The sequence below is a fragment of the Leucopleurus acutus genome (genome assembly GCF_964270905.1).
Source record: "Leucopleurus acutus genome assembly, chromosome: 1".
Taxonomy (NCBI): Eukaryota; Metazoa; Chordata; class Mammalia; order Artiodactyla; family Delphinidae; genus Leucopleurus; species Leucopleurus acutus.
The window spans coordinates 178,305,952-178,330,285 of NC_139142.1; the positions used below are offsets into that span (position 1 = coordinate 178,305,952).

Sequence of the window (24,334 nt, forward strand, 5' to 3'; positions counted from 1 at the left end):
GGAGAGGCGGCCGCGCGCGCTGGGAGTTGTAGTTCCAGGCCCGGCCGGCGCGGCTCCCCCAGCTCAGGGCCTTCGACAAGCCGCAGACACCTGCGTCTGACTCCGCGCTCGCCGCTGGTGTTTGCTAGGCAAACGTGTTCATGTGCAAAATATTTGTTCTTGTGCAAACCGTGCCGTGTGTCCATGTGCAGAGGGTGTCAGTGTGCAAAACGTGTCCATACGTCCCTCTGCAAAACACGTGTCCAGGTGCAAAATATGTCCACATGCAAAACGTGCCCGTATGTCCATGTGCACAGCGCGTCCGTGTCAGTGTGCAAAACGTGTCTAACTGCAGAACAAGTGTCCGTGTGCAAAACATTTCCACATGTCCAAGTATCCACGGGCAAAATCAGCGTCCGTGTGCAAAATATGTATGTTCATGCAAATTGCGCCCATATGTCCACGTGCAGAACATGTCCTGTGTCCGTGTGTAAAACGTGTCCACGTGTCTAAGTGTCCGTGTGCAAAGCTGCTACAACTCACTACCTTCCTTTGTATTGAATCGACCTCAGCAAAGCTCCAGAGCCTCCCCGCCCCTCCCCCCCATACTTTCATTTTAAAGACAGACTTCCTACCCGAGTTGGCATACCCCTGTTTCTTTCATCTTTCCAGAGAAATCATAAATTCCAAATTGTTCAGGTTCGTTAAAACGCACGCATACACCACGCCTTTTGAAGTCTCATGACAGAAATGAAGACTCTGTTTACAAATGATTCCAAGTGGGCGATTGAGTAATCGATTGCAGCCACATCACGGGACCTGTACTGAGCCTAAATGCAGAAGTTAGTTTGAGCTGAAAAGTAAAAATATCAGGAATGATCCCATCTGGAAACACATAAGGACTAGCATAGAGCAGACCCAGGAGAGGTCTCCCCTAAGACTGAGTCTTTACCACCAGTCCGGCGCTGTACCCACAAGGGTTTGAACCCCGTCTATCCGAATCCCAAGCGCGGGGAAATTCATAGCCCCAGGCCTGGAAGTGACATTTCAAGCCTATTAGCAATATGTGTTTATAACCTTTTTGCCACTTGTCTACCAAAATTAGGCTCTTGCGTTTTTCTTGCAAGTTTCTTGCATTTTTTACTAAGTGCAGTACATTTTTTAATGAATATATTTGCCCAGGGGATGTTATGTTTTTCCCTATGACAATGCCGTGTGTTTGTATGTTTGTATTTTCTTCAATATTTCTTCCTTAACAAAGGATCATCTAGATCTGAGTATAGACTATATTTTAAAATTTATATTTATATATGTATATACCATATATTTATATACTTATGTATAGATGTATTTATATCTGTATCTGTATGCATATATACACACATATATGTGTGTATGCAAGTATTTACTAAATATATTAGAAAGCAAACATTTCCTTATTATTAGCTTACTATGTTATAATTTTTCTCCACTCTGTTGCTTGATTTCAACATTTTCTTGTAGAAAAGATTTTTTAAGTTTTTATATATTCAGAAATATATTCTCTGAGAGTATTTCTTTTATCTTCAATATTCTGAATGTATTTACCCACCAAGAGCCAGAATATGTCTATTATTCTGTTTTGTTCTGTTCTGTTAAGTCTTTAACCCATCTGGAATTCGTTGCTATGTGTAGAATCTAAGGTAATTTTTTTCTGAACTTAAAAAGAATTGTTCCCAAGATACTTATTATGTAGTAATTCATTTATCTATTTTTTTGTTAATCTCTAAGGCTACTATTTTTTTTGCTAACCTACTAAGGCAAGGCTTTCAGGGGTTTCTCCTGAATGCCCCAGGTGTTCAGCAAGGTCTTTCTTTCCTCTCTGGTAGGTCAGAACTCAAATGTCTTCCAAGCCTGTGTGAGCTCTGGTACTTGGTAATTCTACAGCTCCCCAGGAGTCTTTTTCTAGGAGTTCTTTTCCTGACCTCTTGGAGTCTCTCGCTATACATGTGAAACTTAGTATTCAGTCAGACTTTAGTGAACCCCTATGCAAATTTCTGGAGTTCTTCACATATCTTTCTCCTCCTTGTGTACTGTCCCAAAAATTCAAACCACCTTAGTTTCTTGAAACTCAAATTTCTGTTTCCTTAGCTCAACAATACCATCATTCTATGTGGGGTTCTCCCTTCCCACCCATGGTGCAATACATGCATCCAGTCAGAAAGCTTGTTTGTTCACTTTCTTTCAGTTCAGGGATCAAAGTGCTGGGCTATCTCTTGTTCAAAGTCTGAATATAGTTGTTGTAAATGTTTTTCCCAGTTTTCCAGAAATTTATAGTGAAAAGCTAAAATGACACCAGTTACTTCATCATGGCCAGAAAGCAAAATGCTGTTTTGGTGTTTTTAGTTTTAACAACTATTAATGCGTGATTAAACTTGTTTTGCCTAAAATTTCCCAATTCTCCATGCCAATGGTTACTGTCTAGGAGCATCCTGAAGGAAATGTGAATGCCATGGTGGGTCCAGTGGGCTGGCTGCTGGAGTCCGTGACTCAACTACACTTCCACAGCAGGTGCTCTTGAACGAGTTCACCTCCAGTGCCATCACAGTCAATCCTTTGCACCACACAGATCCATTTCTCCACACACATTTGGGGAGCAGTTCCTCCGTGGTTCCCAAGGCCCTCTCAAGGGGGAACTTAGGAAAAGAAGGTTTACTTGTTGATCTTATTATTCTATCCATTATTGAAAGTGAGTATTGACGTCTCCAACTATGTTGTTTAATTGCCTATTTCTCTCTTCATTCCTGCAGTTTTTTCTTCATGTGTTTCGGAGTTCTGTTATTAGGTGCATATCTATTTATAACTGGTATCTCTTCCTTATGAATTGATACTTATATCAATTTCCCTCCTTATCTCTAGGAATATCTTTTTTGTTTCAAAGTATGTTTTGTCTTATATTAGTATAGCCATTTCAGCTTTCTTATGGGTGAATATACTCCCATCCTTTTACTTTCAATATATTTATATCTTTGGATCTAGAGTGTCTCTCCTGCAAACAGATTATAGTTATATCATCTTTTAATCCATTCTGCTGAACTCTCTACTAATTCTCCTTTTGATTTGTTGTTTAATCCATTCACATTTAATTATATTTATATAGTTGGATTAATGTCTTGCCATTTTATTTTTTGTTTTCTATATGTCTCATGTCTTATTTGTTTCTCTGTTCCTCCGTTACTGCTTTCATTTGCATTAAGTAATATTTTCTATTGTAGCATTTTCATTTCTTTAATTTTGTTTGTTTATTTTAGTTTTTCTCTAGGATTTGCTATATACATCTTATCGGAATCAGCTTCAGATTTATACTAGCTTAATTCAGTGATATATAAAAATGCTACACCTATTTCGATCTAATCCATTTTTTCCTTTTGCATTATTATTGTCATACATATTACACATACAAATGTTACAAACCCAAGAATACATTCTTATAATTATTACCTTACCATCTGTTGTCATTTCCTTAGCCAAATGCAGCTTTGCCCCCACTTACCTCCTTTGTGCTTTTATTGGCAACTGTACTGTACATATATTTCATTTCTACATGTTATAAGCCCCAATAAGCCCCATATTACATTATGTACATATTATTCCATGGCTTTTAAAATTAGTTATGAGAATGAAGAAGAAAAATATGCATTTATACTGTTTTTTATCTTTATGTAATAAATTTTACCAGAGTTCTTTGCTTTTTCATGCAGATTCAGATTACCATTTGTGGTCACTTGGTTTCAGCCTGAAGAACTTCTTTAGTATTTGTTGTAATGCAGATCTGCTAGCAAAAAATTCTTTCAGTTTTTGTTTATTTGGGACAGTCTTTTATTCACTTTCACTTTTGAAACATAAAGTTGCTGGATATAGGATCCTTGGTTGACAGTTTTTTTTCTTTGACTACTTTAAATACGTCGTCTCACTGTCTTCTAGATTCCACTGTTTCTGCTGAGAAGTCGGCTGTTAATCTTATCAGGGGTCTATTATAAGCGACAAGTTATTTTTTTGTTGCTGCTTTCAAGATTTTGTCCTTGTCTTTGACTTTGAGCATTTTTTTTCCTATGATGTGTTTGTTTGTGACTCTCTGAATTTATACCACTTGGAGTTCATTGAGCTTCCTGGATGTCTATATTATTATTTTTCAATCAATTTGGGGAGTTTTTAGCTATTATTTCTCCCAATATATTTTCTTCTCTGTTCTCTCTCCTCTCCTGCTACTCCCATTATACATAGGTTAATGTACTCTGAGTAGTATTCCACTGTATGTATGTACCATATCTTATTTATCCATTCATCTGTCGATGGACACTTAGGTTGCTTCCATGTCCTGGCTATTATAAATAGAGCTGCAATGAACATTGTGTTACATGACTCTTCTTGAATTATGATTTTCTCAGGGTATATGCCCAGTAGTGGGATTGCTGGGCCATATGGTAGTTCTATTTTTAGTTTTTTAAGGAACCTCCATACTGTTCTCCATAGTGGCTGCACCAATTTACATTCCCACCAAAAGTGCAAGAGGGTTCCCTTTTCTCCACACCCTCTCCAGCATTTATTGTTTGTGGATTTTTTTGATGATGGCCATTCTGACTGGTGTGAGATGATATCTCAATGTAGTTTTGATTTGCATTTCTCTAATGATTAATGATGTTGAGCATTCTTTCATGTGTTTCTTGGCAATCTGTATATCTTCTTTGTAGAAATGTCTGTTTAGGTCTTCTGCCCATTTTTGGATTGGGTTGTTTGTTTTTTTGATACTGAGCTGCATGAGCTGCTTGTAAATTTTGGAGATTAATCCTTTGTCAGTTGCTTCATTTGCAAATATTTTCTTCCATTCTGAGGGTTGTCTTTTCATCTTGTTTATGTTTTCCTTTGCTGTGCAAAAGCTTTTAAGTTTCATTAGTTCCCATTTGTTTATTTTTGCTTTTATTTCCATTTCTCTAGGAGGTGGGTCAAAAAGGATCTTGCTGTGATGTATGTCACAGAGTGTTCTGCCTATGTTTTCCTCTAAGAGTTTTATAGTGTCCGGTCTTACATTTAGGTCTGGAATCCATTTTGAGTTTATTTTTGTGTATGTTGTTAGGGAGTGTTCTAATTTCACTCTTTTACATTTAGCTGTCCAGTTTTCCCAGCACCACTTATTGAAGAGTCTGTCTTTTCTCCATTGTATATTCTTGCCTCCTTTATCAAAGATAAGGTGACCATATGTGTGTGGGTTTATCTCTGGTCATTCTATCCTGTTCCACTATCTATTTCTGTTTTTGTGCCAGTACCATTCTGTCTTGATTACTGTAGCTTTGTAGTATAGTCGGAAGACAGGGAGCCTGATTCCTTGAGCTCCGTTTTTCTTTCTCAAGATTGCTTTGGCTATTCGGGGTCTTTTGTGTTTCCATACAAATTGTGAAATTTTTTGTTCTAGTTCTGTGAAAAATGCCAATGGTAGTTTTATAGGGATTGCATTGAATCTGTAGATTGCTTTGGGTAGTATAGTCATTTTCACAATATTGATTCTTCCAATCCAAGAACATGGTATATCTCTCCATCTATTTGTATCATCTTTAATTTCTTTCATCAGTGTCTTATAATTTGCTGCATAGAGGACTTTTGTGTCCTTTGGTAGGTTTATTCCTAGGTATTTTATTCTTTTTGTTGCAGTGGTAAATGGGAGTGTTTCTTTAATTTCTCTTTCAGATTTTTTTATCATTAGTGTATAGGAATGCAAGAGACTTCTGTGCATAAATTTTGTATCCTGCTACTTTGACAAATTCATTGATTAGCTCTAGTAGTTTTCTGGTAGCATCTTTAGTATTCTCTATGTATAGTTTCATGTCATCTGCAAACAGTGACAGCTTTACTTCTTACCCAATTTGGATTCCTTTTATTTCTTTTTCTTCTCTGATTGCTGTGGCTAAAAGTTCCAAAACTATAAAACTATGTTGAATAATAGTGGTGAGAGTGGGCAACCTTGTCTTGCTCCTGATCTTAGTGGAAGTGGTTTCAGTTTTTCACCATTGAGACCAATGTTGGCTGTGGGTTTGTCATATACGACCTTTATTATGTTGAGGTAACTTCCCTCTCTGCCTACTTCCTGAAGGGTTTTTATCATAAATGGGTGTTGAATTTTGTTGAAAGCTTTCTCTGCATCTATTGAGATGATCATATGGTTTTTCTCTTTCAGTTTATTAATATGGTGTATCACATTGATTGATTTGCGTATACTGAAGAATCCTTGCATTTCTGGGATAACCCCCACTTGATCATGGTGTATGATCCATTTAATGTGCTCTTGGATTCTGTTTGCTAGTATTTTATTAAGGATTTTTGCATCTATGTTCATCAGTGATATTGGCCTGTAGTTTTCTTTCTTTGTGGCTTCTTTGTCTGATTTTGGTATCAGGATGATGGTGGCCTCATAAAATGAGTTTGGGAGTGTTCCTCCCTCTGCTATATTTTGGAAGAGTTTGAGAAGGATAGGTGTTAGCTCTTCTCTAAATGTTTGATAGAATTTGCCTGTGCAGCCATCTGGTCTTGGGCTTTTGTTTGTTGGAAGATTTTTAATCACAGTTTCAATTTCAGTGCTTGTGATTGGTCTGTTCATATTTTCTATTTCTTCCTGGTTCAGTCTTGGAAGGTTGTGCATTTCTAAGAAATTGTCCATTTCTTCCAGGTTGTTCATTTTATTAGCTTATATTTGCTTGTAGTAATCTCTCATGATCCTTTGTATTTCTGCAGTGTCAGTTGTTACTTCTCCTTTTTCATTTCTAATTCTATTGATTTGAGTCTTCTCCCTTTTTTTTCTTGATGAGTCTGGCTAATGGTTTATCAGTTCTGTTTATCTTCTCAAAGAACCAGCTTTTAGTTTTATTGACCTTTGCTATCGTTTCCTTCATTTCTTTTTCATTTATTTATGATCTGATCTTTATGATTTCTTTCCTTCTGCTAGTTTTGGGGTTTTTTTGGTTCTTCTTTCTCTAATTGCTTTAAGTGTAAGGTTAGGTTGTTTATTTGAGATTTTTCTTGTTTGTTAAGATAGGACTGCATTGCTATAAACTTCCCTCTTAGAACTGCTTTTGCTGCTTCCCATAAGTTTTGGGTTGTCGTGTTTTCATTGTCATTTGTTTCTAGGTATTTTTTTATTTCCTCTTTGATTTCTTCAGTGATATCTTCCTTATTAAGTAGTGTATTTTTAGCCTCCAAGTGTTTGTATTTTTTACAGGTTTTTTCCTGTAATTGATATGTAGTCTCATAGCACTGTGGCCAGAAAAGATACTTGATACCATTTCAGTTTTGTTAAATTTCCCAAGGCTTGATTTGTGACCCAAGATATGACCTATCCTAGAGAATGTTCCATGAGAACTTGAGAAGAAAGTGTATTCTGTTGTTTTTGGATGGAATGTCCTATAAATATCAATTAAGTCTATCTTGTTTAATGTAGCATTTAAAGCTTGTGTTTCCTTATTTATTTTCATTTTGGATGATCTGTCCATTGGTGAAAGTGGGGTGTTAAAGTCCCCTGCTATGATTGTGTTACTGTTGATTTCCCCTTTTATGGCTGTTAGTTTTTGCCTTATGTATTGAGGTGCTCCTATGTTGGGTGCATAAATATTTAGAATTGTTATATGTCTTCTTGGATTGATCCCTTGATCATTATGTAGTGTCCTTCTTTGTCTCTTGTAATAATAGTCTTTGTTTTAAAGTCTATTTTGTCTGATATGAGAATTGCTATTCCAGCTTTCTTTCAATTTCCATTTGCATGGAATATCCTTTTCCATCCCCTCACTTTCAGTCTGTATGTGTCGCTAGGTCTGAAGTGGGTCTCTTGTAGACAGCATATATACGGGTCTTGTTTTTGTATCCCTTCAGCCAGTCTATGTCTTTTGGTTGGATCATTTAATCCATTTCCATTTAAGGTAATTATCGATATGTATGTTCCTATTACCATTTTTTAAATTGTTTTGGGTTTGTTACTGTAGGTCTTTTCCTTCTCTTGTGTTTCCTGCCTAGAGAAGTTCCTTTAGCATTTGTTGTAAAGCTGGTTTGGTGGTGCTGAATTCTCTTAGCTTTTGCTTGTCTGCAAAGGTTTTAATTTCTCCATCGAATCTGAATGAGATCCTTGCTGGGCAGAGTAATCTTGGTTGTAGGTTTTTTCCCTTTCATCAATTTAAATATGTCTTGCCACTCCTTCCTGGCTTGCAGTTTCTGCTGAAAGATCAGCTGTTTACCGTATGGGGATTCCCTTGTGTGTTATTTGTTGTTTTCCTTTGCTGCTTTTAATATTTTTTCTTTGCATTTAAGTTTTGATAGTTTGATTAATATGTGTCTTGGCGTGTTTCTCTTTGGATTTATCCTGTATGGGACTCTCTGTGCTTCCTGGACTTGATTGACTATTTCCTTTCCCATATTAGGGAAGTTTTCAACTATAATCTCTTCAAATATTTTCTCAGTCCCTTTCTTTTTCTCTTCTTCTTCTGGGACCCCTATAATTTGAATGTTGCTGTCTTTAATGTTGTCTCAGAGGTCTCTGAGACTGTCCTCAATTCTTTTCATTCTTTTTTCTTTATTCTGCTCTGCAGTAGTTATTTCCACTATTTTATCTTCCAGGTCACTTATCTGTTCTTCCACCTCAGTTATTCTGCTATTGATCCCTTCTAGAGAATTTTTAATTTCATTTATTGTGTTGTTCATCATTGTTTGCGTGCTCTTTAGTTCTTCTAGTTCTTTGTTAAACGTTTCTTGTATTTTCTCCATTCTATTTCCAAGATTTTGGATCATCTTTACTATCATTCTGAATTCTTTTTCAGGTAGACTGCCTATTTCCTCTTCATTTGTTAGGTCTGGTGGGTTTTTATCTTGCTCCTTCATCTGCTATGTGTTTCTCTGTCTTCTCATTTTGTTTACCTTACTGTGTTTGGGGTCTGCTTTTCACAGACTGCAGGTTAGTAATTCCCATTGTTTTTGGTGTGTGCCCCCAGTGGCTATGGTTGGTTCAGTAGGTTGTGTAGGCTTCCTGGTGGAGGGGACTAGTGCCTGTGTTCTGGTGGATGAGGCTGGATCTTGTCTTTCAGGTGGGCAGGTCCACATCTGGTGGTGTGTTTTGGGGTGTCTGTGACCTTATTATGCTTGTAGGCAGCCTCTCTGCTAATGGGTGGGGTTGTGGTCCTGTCCTGCTAGTTGTTTGACACAGGGTGTCCAGCACTGTAGCTTGCTGGTCATTGACTGGAGCTGGGTCTTGGCATTGAGATGGAGATCTCTGGGAGATTTTTACATTTGATATTACGTGGAGCTGGGACGTCTCTGGTGGACCGATGTCCTGAACTTGGCTCTCCCACCTCAGAGGCACTGCCCTGACACCTGGCCAGAGTACCACGAGCCTGTCATCCACACGGCTCAGAATAAAAGGGAGAAAAAAAGAAAGAAAGAAAAAAAAAAGAAAATAACGTTATTTAAAATAAAAAAAATTAAGAAAAAATTTTAAAAGTAATAAAAAAAGGAAAAGAAGAGAGCAACCAAACCAAATAACAAATACACCAATGATAACAGGCACTAAAAACTATACTAAAAAAAAGAAGAAAAAAAACCGGACAGACAGAACCCTAGGACAAATGGTAAAAGCAAAGCTACACAGACAAAAATCACACACAGAAGCATATACACACACACATTAACAAAAAAAGAAAAAGGGAAAAAATATATATATCGTTGCTCCCACCATCCACCTCCTCAAGTTATGATGATTTGTTGTCTATTCAGGTATTCCACAGAGGCAGTTACATCAAGTTGATTTTGGAGATTTAATCCGCTGCTCCTGAGGCCGCTGGGAAAGATTTCCCTTTCTCCTCTTTGTTCGCACAGCTCCTGGGGTTCAGCTTTGGATTTGGCCCTGCCTGTGCGTGTAGGTCGCCTAAGGGCGTCTGTTCTTCGCTCTGACAGGACGGGGTTAAAGGAGCAGCTGATTCGGGGGCTCTGGCTCTCTCAGGCTGGGGAGAGGAGGGGTACGGATGTGGGGTGAGCCTGCAGCGGCAGCGGCTGGTGTGACGCTGCACCAGCCTCGGGCGCGCCGTGCATTCTCCCGGGGAAGTTGTCCCTGGATCACGGGACCCTGGCAGTGGCGGGCCGCACAGGCTCCTGGGAGGGGAGGTGTGGAGAGTGACCTGTGCTTGCACACAGGCTTCTTGGTGGCTGCAGCAGCAGCCTTAGCGTCTCATGCCCATCTCTGGGGTCTGCGCTGTTAGCCGCGGCTCGCGCCCGTCTCTGGAGCTCCTTTAAGCGAAGCTCTGAATCCCCTCTCCCCGCACACCGCGAAACGAGGCAAGAAAAAGTCTCTTGCCTTTTCGGCAGCTCCAGACTTTTTCCCGGACTCCCTCCTCGCTAGCTGTGGCGCACTAGTCCCTTCAGGCTGTGTTCACGCAGCCAACCCCAGTCCTCTGCCTGGGATCCAACCTCCGAAGCCCAAGCCTCAGCTCCCAGCCACAGCCCGCCCCGGCGGGTGAGCAGACAAGCCTCTCGGGCTGGTGAGTGCCGGTTGGCACTGGTCCTCTGTGCGGGAATCTCTCCACTTTGCCCTGTGCACCCCTTTTGCTGCGCTCTCCTTCGCGGCTCCGAAGCTTCCCCCCTAAGCAACCCGCAGTCTCCGCCAGTGAAGGGGCTTCCTAGTGTGTGGAAACCTATCCTCCTTCACAGCTCCCTCCCAGTGGTGCAGGTCCCGTCCCTATTCTTTTGTCTCTGTTTTTTCTTTTTTTTTTTTTTTGCCCTACCCAGGTACGTGGGGACTTTCTTGCCATTTGGGAGGTCTGAGGTCTTCTGCCAGCGTCCAGTAGGTGTTCTGTAGGAGTTGTTCCACATGTAGATGTATTTCTGATGTATTTGTGGGGAGGAAGGTGATCTCCACGTCTTACTCTTCTGCCATCTTGAAGCCTCTTGTTCCTTTTTCTTTATTGTTTATGCTGTTTTTCAGCTTGATCAATAATCTCTATTGATCTATATTCAAGCTTGCTAATTCTTTCTTCTTCCAGTTCTAATCACTGTTGAGTCCCTCTAGGTGTTTTTATTTCAATTATTTTACTTTTCAACTCCACACTTTCCATTTGGCTCTTTTTTGTAATTTCTCTTTGTTTTTTTTAGAATTGGTTTCATAATTTCGCTTTATTGATATTCTTCATTTGATGTGATATTGTCAACATATCTTTCCTTACTTCTTTTATCACACTTTCCTTTAGTCTGTTGAACATGTTTATAATGGCTACTTTGAAGTCTTTCTTTCTTAAATACAATTTTAGTCACTCTCACAAGAGTTTCTGTTGCTTGCTTTTTTCAGTGCATGGTCATACTTTTCTGTTTTCTTTTCATGACTCATAATTTTTGGTTGGAAGCTGAACATTTATGTAATAAATTGCCACAACTCTGTATGCTGTTCTCCCCTCACCCCTTGGGGCCTTGTTACTGTTATTTGCTTATTTATTTGCTCAGTGACTCACTGGATTATTTTGGTGGTATCTATTTCCTCAAACACACAGTGTTAAGCTTCTGCTGTTTCTCCTTGGGGCTTTGGGAGAAAGCCCATAGTCACCCTGCTGTGACAGTGGTATTGGTAGAGCTCTATTCCTCCAAAATAGATATTCTTAATAACTCTATATCTATTAATGAAATAAAATTTGTACTTAAAAAAACTCCCTATAAAGAAAACACAGGTCCCTAATGACTTCACTGATTAATTCTATTAAACATTTTTGGAAGAAATAATACCTACTTTAATCAGAGTATTTTGGAAATTAAAAGATGAGGGAATACTTACCAACTCATTCTGTGAAGCTAGAGTTACCCTCATACCAAAACTAAGATATCACAAGAAAAGTAAACTGTGGACCAATATCTCTCATGAACATACATGCCAAAATCCTTAACAAAATATAGCAATTCATGTCCAGTAATATAGAGAAAGGATAATGCATCCTAAGTAAATTTGGTTCATCCCAGGAATTCAAGGTTGGATGAACATTTGAAAATAATGTAATTCATCATACTAGTAGATTAAAAAAAACTATATAAGCCTCTCAATAGATGCAGACAAAATTCAACATTCATTTATGATAAAAGCTCTCAAAAACTAGGAATAAAAGGGCAAATCCTCAACCTAAAAAAGGACAGAAAACACCAAAGGTAACATTATACTTAATGGTGAAATATTGAATGCTTTCCCCATAGATCAATAATAAGATGTTTGCTCTCACCTCTTATATTCAATATTGCAATTGAGGACTTAACCAATGATATAGGAAAAAAAATACAGATTGGAAACAAAGAAAAGTATTTTTATTTGCAATCAACATGTTTGTCTTAGAAAAATCTTAAGGAATACACACACATACACACACACAAATAGCTATTAGATCTAATTAGTGAGTTTAGCAAGTTGCAGGATATAAGGTTGCTATGGGAACATCATTTGTATTTCTATATACTAGCAATAAGCCATTATAAATTAAAATTTCAAAATACCATAAAAATATGAAGAGATAAATATAACAAAATGTGCACAAGACCTGAACACTGGAAAATATAGATGTTGCTTAGAGAAAATATGAGACCTAAATAAATAGAGATATCATGTTCATGAATTCAAAGGTAGAATATTGAGACGTTAATTCTCTCCAAATTGATCTATGTATTAAACACAATCCCAGGCAATATCCTAGAAGCTGTGGGTTGTTTGTTTTTTTTTTTGATTTGTTTGTTTTTGTGTGTGTATGTGTGTTTTGAGGTAGAAAATAAACTGATTCTAAAATTTATACAGAAATTCAAATGACTTAGAATAGCCAAAACTATTCAAATATTGGAAAAAGAACAAAGTTGGAGGCAATGCAAACTCAAACCATATGACACCCTTCAGAGTAACTAAAGTTAAAAAATATTGACCAAGATGTAGAGAAACTAGAATTCTCATACATTTCTTGTGGAAATATAACTTTGTAAAACCAGTTTGCAAGAAGTTTGACTTTATCTATTAAAGCTGAACATATGCCTTCTTTATTGCCACAATAATGCTGTATAATAGACCACCCCAGGCTCAGTGACTTAGGACAACAGCATTAATTCTCATACTCACCAATCTTTGGGATGTCTAAGTTTATGCTAATCTAAGATTGGTTTGGCCTGCAGGTTGGATTCACATCTGCTCCATATGTGCTTATTCTGAGGGCCCAGACTGAAGGGGCAACAGCTACATGAGACTATGGTCTCCTCATGTGCATCACCTGCACTCAGGAGCCAAATCAAACTATGCAAGCACACAAGACTCCTGCATATATCATGTCTGCTAATATTCTATCAGCCAAAAACATTCATATGACCAAGGACAATATCAATGGGGTAGAAAAGCAAACCTGACCAACAGTAAAAGAGGGAAGGGAATAAATACTTGCTGAAGCAAAAAGTCCAAATCATCATGTCCAGCACGTCCAGCATGTAATACACCCAACATAAATGATGCCCAGGTGTACAGAGATGTGAATAAGAAAGTTCAGGGCTTCCCTGGTGGCGCAGTGGTTGAGAGTCCGCCTGCCGATGCAGGGGACATGGGTTCGTGCCCTGGTCCGGGAAGATCCCACATGCTGCAGAGCGGCTAGGCCCATAAGCCATGGCCGCTGAGCCTGCGCGTCCGGAGCCTGTGCTCCGCAGTATTATTCATCATAGCCAAGAACTGGAAATAACGCAAATGTCTATCAACAGTAAAATGGATAAAGAAAATGTATTACACCCACCCCTATATATATAGCAATGAAAATGAAAGAATTGTGTACACAAAAACATGAGTCTCACAGTGTTACTCCAAAGAAACCAGGCACAAACGCATTCAGTTTATATAAAGTTCAAACCACAAGCAAAACTAAATGATAAAGTTTAGGGATGCATATTTAGGCAGCAAACCTACTAAGAAAGGAAAGGAAGAGATTACCATGGAAGTTAGATTCGTTGTTAGGTTTGATGGTAGGTAAGGGGAGTGGGTATTGATCCATAGGTGGCGCAAGAAGGAACTTCTGGGTTTTTGGCAATGTTCTATTTCTTGACCAGGGTGATGGTTTCATGAATATTTGCTTTGTGATAAACCAGGGAGTTGTACGTACTGGTTTTATGTACTTTGAAAACATCGGCTGTACCTCAGTCTCTGCTTCTACAGCCAACCTTCCTCAGTTCTTGAACACACACAATTTCATGTCTAGGACTTTTGTACTTACTTTGTCTTCTGCTTGGAAAGTTCTTCCTCCTCATCTTCCAAGAACTAATTTGGTCTGTTTTTATCACTGAGGTTTGACCTCAAATGTCCCTTATTCAGTGAGACGTTGTAGCTCTGCCTCTTCTGCTCCAGCCTCCAGCCTCCAACCCCATCCTCAGCATTTCTGGCTTGTTTTCACTGCAGTATTATTAAGTTCTGTTCTGGTGGTGGTGGTGGTGTTACTTGTTACTGTTTGTCATCCACCTCTAGAATAAGTTCCACTCTGTGCAGGTCCTTATCTGGCTTATTCATGACTGTAATCTTAGTGCCTAATTCAGCACCTGGCCACAGTAAACAATAAAAGATGCTACTGAATGAGTAAATTATTCTATTCCCATAGTGTGGCCCAGTGTCTGGCTCACGGTTAAGTGCATCACCTAGTATCTCTGATTGGTATAAGTAATGCTATTTGTGGTGACAGCATTGCTATAGTAATGCTATTCCCTTAACTCTGCATGGAATAGAAACTTCTAGTGGTGTTTTCCTAGGGAACCCACCACATAAACAAATGTTACATGGATCAACGTTTATTAAATTACTACAAAGGCGTGATTTCGTAAACGTCGCTTTTGGGCAAGACAAGACAAGCAACGCTGCGGCAGCTGTAGCAGACTCAAGGAGGTATATACTCCCAACGGTGAGGCGCAAGACGCCCGCCAACACATTCAAGGCCGTCACGGCTGCGCCTCCGCGGTTCCCCTTGCGCGCCTTCCGCTTCCGGTAACGCGTCAGCCCCGCGAGACGCCCCGCTCCGCCCGCCGGGCAACCGCGCCCGCCAGAATCCTTTGTCCAATCCCGGGCCGCGCCGCGGGCTCGCGCCTGCGTAGAGGAGAGAGGTGAGCGCTGCGTGGACGACGGCCGCAGCTCGCGCCTGCGCGTCGGCTTCTCCCCAGCGATTGGCTCCTGCCTCCTAGGGACGCCACAGTTCAGTTTTCACTTTCTCTCCCCCCATCTCCGCTTCCTGTGGGCGTGGGGTTTTATTTCCGGGTTCCAGCGTCAGTCACTGAGAAAGTCGACTTGTTACCTCAGGTGGTGGGGAGTTTCAGCGTTCGTGCCTTCCTATGACCCTCTGGGGCAGGAGCAGCGTTTGGCTGACGAGCGCGGCGAGGTCTGCAGGCTCCGAGCCTGGACTCCAGGCCCGCGTCACTCCCGCCGGCGCCTCGGAGCCGCCCCGCGACGCCCGGGCGGCGTTCTTGGCACCAGGGCGGAGAGGAAGGACTGTTTGCGACGTGGAGGGTCCCGCGCGCTGCTGACGAGCCTGTGCGAACGCGGGCCCTGTGGAACCGGGAGGAGGGGAGTCCCTGCAAGGGGCGGCCCGAAGGCTCCCCGGCCCGGGGAGTTGGCCCGGGCGCGGCTGGTTGGCAGGTTCCGACGGGATCTGTCACGCTTGGCCTCGAGGGCCTGAGGGGAGGAAGCGCGTGTGGAGGCGCGGACAGCATTTTAGCATGGGGAGGAAACTGAACGCTGATCTTCGGTCCGCGGGGGCGGCGGCGGCGCACAGGACAGGTGAGACTGCCTCTCGTGAACGCCCACCCAGAGGGCAGGCGAGAGGAGCCCGTCCTCCGGGGCCGAGTGCCCGGCGTGGCCGCTCGGGCTGTGCGGGGTTCTTGTTGTCATTTTATTTTTTAATGAAAAATTGAGTTCCAGTCGACTTTGCATGCTTCTCATGGATGCTGAGTTGACTCACGCGTTCTTGCCTGGTAGCGCTGCTCTGGGTGGGAGGGGCGGGGGTCGGAGGTTCTCAGAATCGCTTTTGCTTTGCTGCTTCGGCTCTGACTCCACCTGTGGCCGCTTTCAGCTGCTAACACACCGATCTTCACCTGTTTCTAGTCAGTCAGCGTCTTCCAGGTGTGTAAGGCGTCAGAATTCCTGTTTCCCCTTTCGGAGGTGGAAAGTGTAGGGTGGTTCAGCACATCCTTTGAGTTGCCTGTGAGAGGACCGCTGCATCCTCGTGGACGTTGTAAGAAGTAGCCAGCTGAAGCTTTCTTTGCTCCTTGGGTTGGGACTGGCAGTGAAGTACTTTTCTAAGGATTCTTGGTGAAGTCCGCACCTCCGCTTTCCTTCTGCATAGACTTCATTGGCCGTGTGTGACCTTTTCTTTTTTAAAGTAGGCATAGAAGAGGTCTTTCCCCAGGGAGGGTCATTTAGCTGAAAACCGAAGTAGCGCGTCATCGTAGGTTGGTCCATTCAACCCAGCAGTTTGTCTGAAGGTGGCACCAAGCAGCATTTGTGGGAGAACGTGGCACATTAACCTCAAAATTGGGGGGAAGATCCTTTGAAAATCCTCAAGTTTCTCTTAATCACCACTTGTCTATTTGAAATCCATATATTTAAATACACCTCTTTTACCCTTTATTCTCCCTGTAAGGTAAAATTAGAACAGTAAGGTTTTTGAAAATATATTCCAGACGTTAAGTGCTGTGCAAGCATACGGTGTTATTGCAGTAACGTTGGTGATCCAAGGGCCCACGGTGTTCCCCTGAAAAAGCATTAGAAGGGGAAAGGGGTTTGGATATATTTAATGTTATAGGCTATGAGATTGGTAGTAAGCCTACTCAGGAGGTTTATAACAAAGCTGCTATTCCTTAATAGTGTAAAAATACTTTTCTGTTGAAAAACTGCCTTCTAGAACCGGATAGCTCTATACAGTATACTCAGTACAACAGTAAATAACTCATACTGGAGAAAAATTAAAAGTGACACAGTGTTCACAACTATTTTAAGGAAGACAAAGAACAGTGTTTGAAATTTTGTGTTTTCAGGACATTTGTCCAAGTGTAACCAGTTCTTTTTTAAAAAGAGCTGTATCAGGAGCATCTCCTGTAATCCAGACATAGTTGCTTAAATGAATTAAAATCTGCAAAGTGTCTAAAAACTTAACTGAGACGTAGTGTTTGTTAAATAAATGCAGTGTGATATATCTACTTAGTGTAATTAAATAGATATGGCATCTATTTGTCAAATGAGTCTTTCATTCCTGTACTGATGGACGTTTAAATTATTTTCAAGTTTTCCCTTATAACTAAAATGCTGCAGTGATTTTTTTGCCATTATAAGCAGTGTTTCATGTGCTCATCATAGTATTTCTATGAATCGTAGACTTGATTGCTTCTGAGAATGATGGATAATAATGGTATTAAATTACCCTCAAATGATTGTACCTTTTTATATTCACTTTCTCAAAAGATGTGTTTTATCTCCCCACTAGCCAGCACCGGATGGTAATATTTTACTGATTTTCTAATAGTTGAAATAACATCTCATTTAAATGTTTATCTTCCTTGGGTAGTAGGAAAATTAAGCATTTTTGGCCAGGTCATATACTTTGCTGATTTTTTTTTTTAATTGAGTTCTGAATTTTCTTCTTTTCTTTGACTCATTTATCTACTACCACACTGTTTTAATTATTGTAGCTTTATAATATAGTTTGGTACTTTCTTTTGAAAAATGTTTTGGGCTCTTCTTTTGCATTTTTCTTCCAGATGAAATTTAAAATCATCTTTTCAAGTTCTGTAGAAAATCTTGTTGGGATAGATATTGTTTGTGATTGCATTGAATTTATAGATTAATTTGAGAAGAGACATTCTTTTGAGTTTTTCCTTCTAAGAGGATAGGTATGTCTCCTTGTTTCTTCTGTTAAAATTTTTGTTGTGAAATATACCATTTGTATATACTGTTTTAAAAAACAAAAACAAAAAACTGTATCTGTGTACTCTGCTTAATAGACCATCACAAGTACCTTAGAAGCCTTTGGTGTGTGCCTTTCTCCAGAAACAAAGGATTCTCTGCCCCCATCACCATGGTCATCCTGAATTTTGTGTTAATTATCCCTTTGCTTTTCTTTACAGTTTTATCAACCATATATGTATCCTTAACCAACATATTGTTTACTTTCACCTGTTTTTGAACTTTAAGTAGAATCACGTTGTGTACTCTGTGAATTACTTTCATTAAACGTTATGTTTCTGAGATCCATCCCTGTTGAAGCATGTACCTATAGCTCAATTCAGAAACTTGAGGACTCCTTCACAGTTCTAGGAAGTATTGAGGATCACAAAGATCCTTTGCTTATGTGGATTATATCATATTAGATATTAAAACCAACCAATTTTAAACGTAGATGTTGGTATATTTACATATACCATTAAGCATATGGTGTATTGCTTATAGATTTGTATACCTCTAAAAAATACTACTACTAATAATAGTAAACCTACTACATCTTAAACAACATTTTTAATGAAAAATAACTATGTTCCAACACCCAAAATAAGTTAGTGGCAAGAGTGTTTTTGTTTTACGTTTTCACAAATATATTTAATGACTGGAGTCTCATGTTTGCTTCTGCATTCAGTTAGTTGCAATATACTGCTTTAGTTGAAGTATATGAAAAAATCCGGCCTCACTAAGCTGTATGTTTAGAAGAGGGACGAATATTTTAATATTCTTTTAAATAGTTATCTTTTTCTTTAATACTCATCAAAACCTAATAGTTTCTTAACGGTTAGCTGAAATATAGAGTTTGGAATCAATGAACTTCTCAAACTATGCGATATTAAAACCTATTGGTCTAGCTTGCATTTTTTTTAACATCTTTATTGGAGTATAATTGCTTTATAATGGTGTGTTAGTTTCTTCTTTATAACAGAGTGAACCAGCTATACATATACATATATCCCCATATCTCCTCCCTCTTGCATCTCCGTCCCACACTCCCTATCTCACCCCTCTAGGTGGTCACAAAGCACCGAGCTGATCTCCCTGTGCTATGCAGCTGCTTCCCACTAGCTATCTGTGTTACATTTGGTAGTATATATAAGTCCATGCCACTCTCTCACTTCATCCCAGCTTACCCTTCCCCCTCCCCGTGTCCTCAAGTCCATTCTCTACGTCTGCATCTTTATTCCTGTCTTGCCCCTAGGTTCTTCAGAACTTTTTTTTTAAAAAAACTCCATATATATGTGTTATTGTATGGTATTTGTTTTTCTCTTTCTGACTTACTTCACTCTGTATGACAGACTCTAGGTCCATCCACCTCACTACAAATAACTCAGTTTTGTTTCCTTCTATGGCTGAGTAATATTCCATTGTATATATGTGCCACTTCTTTATCCATTCATCTGTCAGTGGACACTTAGGTTGCTTCCATGTCCTGGCTATTGTAAACAGAGCTGCAGTGAACATTGTGGTACATGACTCTTTTTGAATTATGGTTTTCTCAGGTATATGCCCAGTAGTGGGATTGCTGGGTCGTATGGTAGTTTTATTTTTAGCTCTTTAAGGAACCTCCATACTGTTCTCCATAGTGGCTGTATCAATTTACATTCCCACCAACAGTGCAAGAGGCTTCCCTTTTCTCCACACCCTCTCCAGCATTTATTGTTTGTAGATTCTTTGATGATGACCATTCTGACTGGTGTGAGGTGATACCTTACTGTAGTTTTGGTTTGTATTTCTCTAATGATTAATGATGTTGAGCATCCTTACATGTGTTTGTTGGCAATCTGTATATCTTCTTTGGAGAAATGTCTATTTAGGTCTTCTGTCCACTTTTGGATTGGGTTGTTTGTTTTTTTGATACTGAGCTACTTGTAAATTTTGGAGATTAATCCTTTGTCAGTTGCTTCATTTGCAAATATTTTCTCCCATTCTGAGGGTTGTCTTTTCATCTTGTTTGTGTTTTCCTTTGCTGTGTAAAAGCTTTTAAGTTTCATCAGGTCCCATTTGTTTATTTTTGTTTTTATTTCCATTACTCTAGGAGGTGGGTCAAAAAGGATCTTGCTGTGATGTATGTCACAGAGTGTTCTGCCTATGTTTTCCTCTAAGAGTTTTATAGTGTATGACCTTACATTTAGGTCTTTAATCCATTTTGAGTTTATTTTTGTGTATGGTGTTAGGGAGTGTTCTAATTTCCTTCTTTTACATGTAGCTGTCCAGTTTTTCCCAGCACCACTTATTGAAGAGGCTGTCTTTTCTCCATTGTATATTCTTGCCTCCTTTATCAAAAATAAGGTGACCATATGTGTGTGGGTTTATCTCTGGGTTTTCTGTCCTGTTCCATTGATCTATATTTCTGTTTTTGTGCCAGTACCATACTGTCTTGATTACTGTAGCTTTGTAGTATAGTCTGAAGTCACGGAGCCTGATTCCTTGAGCTCCGTTTTTCTTTCTCAAGATTGCTTTGGCTATTCGGGGTCTTTTGTGTTTCCATACAAATTGTGAAATTTTTTGTTCTAGTTCTGTGAAGAATGCCATTGGTAGTTTGATAAGGATTGCATTGAATCTGTAGATTGCTTTGGGTAGTAGAGTCACTTTCACAATGTTGATTCTCCCAATCCAAGAACATGGTATATCTCTCCATCTGTTGGTATCATCTTTAATTTCTTTCATCAGTGTCTTATAGTTTTCTGCATACAGGTCTTTTGTGTCCTTAGGTAGGTTTATTCCTAGGTATTTTATTCTTTTTGTTGCAGTGGTAAATGTGAGTGTTTCCTTAATTTCTCTTTCAGTTTTTTTTATCATTAGTTTATAGGAATGCAAGAGATATCTGTGCATAAATTTTGTATCCTGCTACATTACCAAATTCACTGATTAGCTCTAGTAGTTTTCTGGTAAAGTATTTAGGATTCTCTGTAGTATTATGTCATCAGCAGACAGTGACAGCTTTGCGTCTACTTTTCTGGTTTGGATTCCTTTTATTTCTTCTTCTTCTCTGATTGCTGTGGCTAAAACTTCCAAAACTGTGTTGAATAATAGTGGTGAGAGTGGGCAACCTTGTTTTGTTACTGATCTTAGAGGAAATGGTTTCAGTTTTTCACCATTGAGAACGATGCTGTCTGTGGGTTTGTCATATATGGCCGTTATTATGTTGAGGTAAGTTCTCTCTGTGCCTACTTTCTGGAGGGTTTTTATCATAAATGTGTGTTGAATTTTTTCAGAAGCTTTTTCTGCATCTATTGAGATGGTCATATGCTTTTTCTCCTTCAATTTGTTAATACGGTGTATCACATTGATTGCTTTTTGTATATTGAAGAATCCTTGCATTCCTGGGATAAACCCCAGTTGATCATGGTGTATGATCCTTTTAATGTGCTGTTGGATTCTGTTTGCTAGTATTTTGTTGAGGATTTTTGCATCTATGTTCATCAGTGATATTGGCCTGTAGTTTTCTTTCTTTGTGACATGTTTGTCTGGTAGCTTGCACTTTAAAGGGATCTTTCACCCATGCATTGGTCATGAGGAAGATACTAGTTCACTGAATTATGTAGATTTCCCAAATGATGGCACATTTCAATATATAATACCAAAAACTCACTTACATTATCATCACCACTTTGGGAACCACTCCTGTGATTCATTCGTTTTTGTTGAAGTATAATAATCTACTCTAAGAATATATTATACGTTTATCCATTTTATTCTTTATGAACATATTGGTTATTTCCAACATTTGGGCTATTATAATTAGCGGAGCCATAAATGTTCTCAGTCATCTCCAAGTGCATATACACAGTACTGTTGATCGGGCATATTTGTAGTGGAAGTGCTAGATCCATTGGGAGGATATTTGCATGTTCAATTTCATTAGATAATATCTAACTTTTCCCAGATGGTGATTCTGATTTATACTCCACCAGTTGTGAATGAAACCTCCCTTTGCTCTCCATTCTCTCTACGTATGGCATTGTCCAACTTTTAAAATCTTTGCTGGTCTGGTAGAAGTGAAATGATATATTACTGTGGTTTTAAACTGCATTTCTCTGATTACTTAAAAGAAACTCAGGGTCTGTTTTCTACAGGCTGCTTGTTTTTTCTTACTAATATCTACGAATCAAAATGAAATATGTTATATATATTAGTTGATGAACTCTTCCTGTTGCTAAAAAAGTTACTAGGATCATTTATTTAAACAATTTAAAAACATGTAAAGGCATGTTTTAGTCTTTCTTCCCTGTACCTGTCCAGCTCATTCCCCCAGTGTATTTTTTTATATTCCTCCTTCTTACTCTAATTTCTGCTATTATGCTCCTTTATTTTCCTCCACTTTTCAGTATATTCTAGAAGTCTTCACAAATAAGTATAGAGGAAGCGTACTCATTCTATAGGGTAGGAAAAGCAGTTTTCTACTTTGTGGCTGTACCGGTTTTACCTAATCTGTAGTAGATAGAGTATTTGATATTTTTCTAATCTTTTGCTATTAAAAAAAACAAAACAGTGGTGCTTGGAGTAACTTTGTAGAGTTGTCATTTTGTATGTGAGATTTCTATACAGTTAATTTCCAAAACTGATTGTTGGGTCAATATGTAAATGCTTTTGAAATTTTGGTAAATATTGCCAAATTGCTTTTCCTTGGATTTTGCACTCTTACCTGCAGTATACCTAAGTGACTATTTTTCCTAAAACCTCGCCTCACGGAATATGCTTATAAATTTATAGGTTTTGATAGTGTGATCAGTGAAAAGTGGTATCCGTTTATTTGAATTTACATTTTCTTGGACTGTTTGAGCATCTTTATATATGCTTAAAGGTCTTTCCCCCCTCTTTTTTTGTACTAACTGTTCATATCCTTTGTCCATTTTTCTGTTTTTTATTGGGTTGTTGAACTTTGGGACTTCTTTACATACTCTAGGTACTAATCTTTTGATAGTTAAGTAGGTTGCAAATTCTTTTTCTCTTTGTGGTGCTAGTAATTCTTAATTTTAAACATTTTTATTTCATGTCTGTATATTTAGACTTGTTATTTGTGGGTAGTTTGGAGTATAGCTGTAATTTTAACTTTATTCACATATGGATAACCAGTTGTGGTAGAAATTACCATTGAATCCACTTGGGTTTGAAGTTTTGGTGGTGGCAGATTCTTGACTAGTGATTTAATTTTTTTAATAGTAGCAGGATTACTTAGATTCTTAAAGAAAATTATGTCAGTTTTGGTAAATTAGATTTTTTCTAGGACTCTGTCCATTTTGTCTAAATTTGTAATATTTATTGGTACAGGGTTGTTAAAAGTGCCCTCTTCCTATTTTTAATGTCTGAAGAATGTGTAATTATGTCTCCTTTTTTCATTTCTGATACTGCATACTTCTGTTCCCAACTCCCCTCTTCCTTTTCTATTAATTCATCTTGCCTGTAGTTTATCATCTATCTTATTAGTCTTTTCAGTGAATCCTTTTTTAGCTTTGTGATTATCTCTATCATGTATTTGTTTTTATTTTTTAATTCTTTTTTTATTAATTTATTTGTTTATATTTTATACTCAGCTGCGTTGGGTCTTTGTTGCTGTGTGCGGGCTGTTTCTAGTTGCGGTGAGATGGGACTACTCTTCGTTGTGGTGTGCAGGCTTCTCATTGCGGTGGCTTCTCTTGTTGCGGAGCACAGGCTCTAGGCTCTCAGGCTTCAGTAGTTGTGGCACGTGGGCTCAGTAGTTTGGCTTGCAGACTCAGTAGTTGTGGCACATGGGCTTTGTTGCTCCGCAGCATGTGGGATCTTCCCAGACCAAGGCTTGAACCTGTATCCCCTGCATTGGCAGGTAGATTCTTAAGCACTGAGCTACCAGGGAAGTCTTATCATATATTTCTTTTTGTGTTTATTTTTTGTTTTTTCATTTATTAAACTATTTTTGAGATAGCTATAGATTTGTATGCATGTGTATGCTTTAGATATGCTCATTTTAAAGAGCATCAGTTGGAATTTTAATGCAATTTTCAAACATTTTTAGCTGGGATATATAGCCTATTTACATTTGCTACAGTTGCTCTTATTTTTGCTTTCTATTTGTCCTGGCTGTTTTATATTTCTTTTTTCTCATTTTTTTTAAATAGCTATTTAATATCTTATATCATTTCATTTTCCCCATATATTATTTCAGAAGTTTTATACTTTTTTCTCTTTTTATAGTTATCCTAGAAATATCATGCATCCTTGACTTTTCAAAATCTAAAAATAACCAGTAGGGCTTCCCTGGTGGCGCAGGGGTTGGGGGTCTGCCTGCTGATGCAGGGGACGCGGGTTCGTGCGCCGGTCCGGGAGGATCCCACGTGCCGCAGAGCGGCTGGGCCC

The 24,334-nt window shown here is 38.9% G+C and overlaps 1 protein-coding gene across 1 annotated transcript in view; it reads left to right on the forward strand.

Annotated features, from left to right (window-relative positions):
* The first annotated feature begins 15,297 nt into the window (after positions 1-15,297).
* Positions 15,298-24,334, forward strand: part of TASOR2 (transcription activation suppressor family member 2) — a 67,020-nt gene continuing 57,983 nt past the window's right edge. The window contains 1 exon segment of the mRNA XM_082852947.1: positions 15,298-15,784. Coding sequence (XP_082709073.1) covers positions 15,724-15,784 — 61 coding nt within the window. The 5' untranslated portion in view covers positions 15,298-15,723.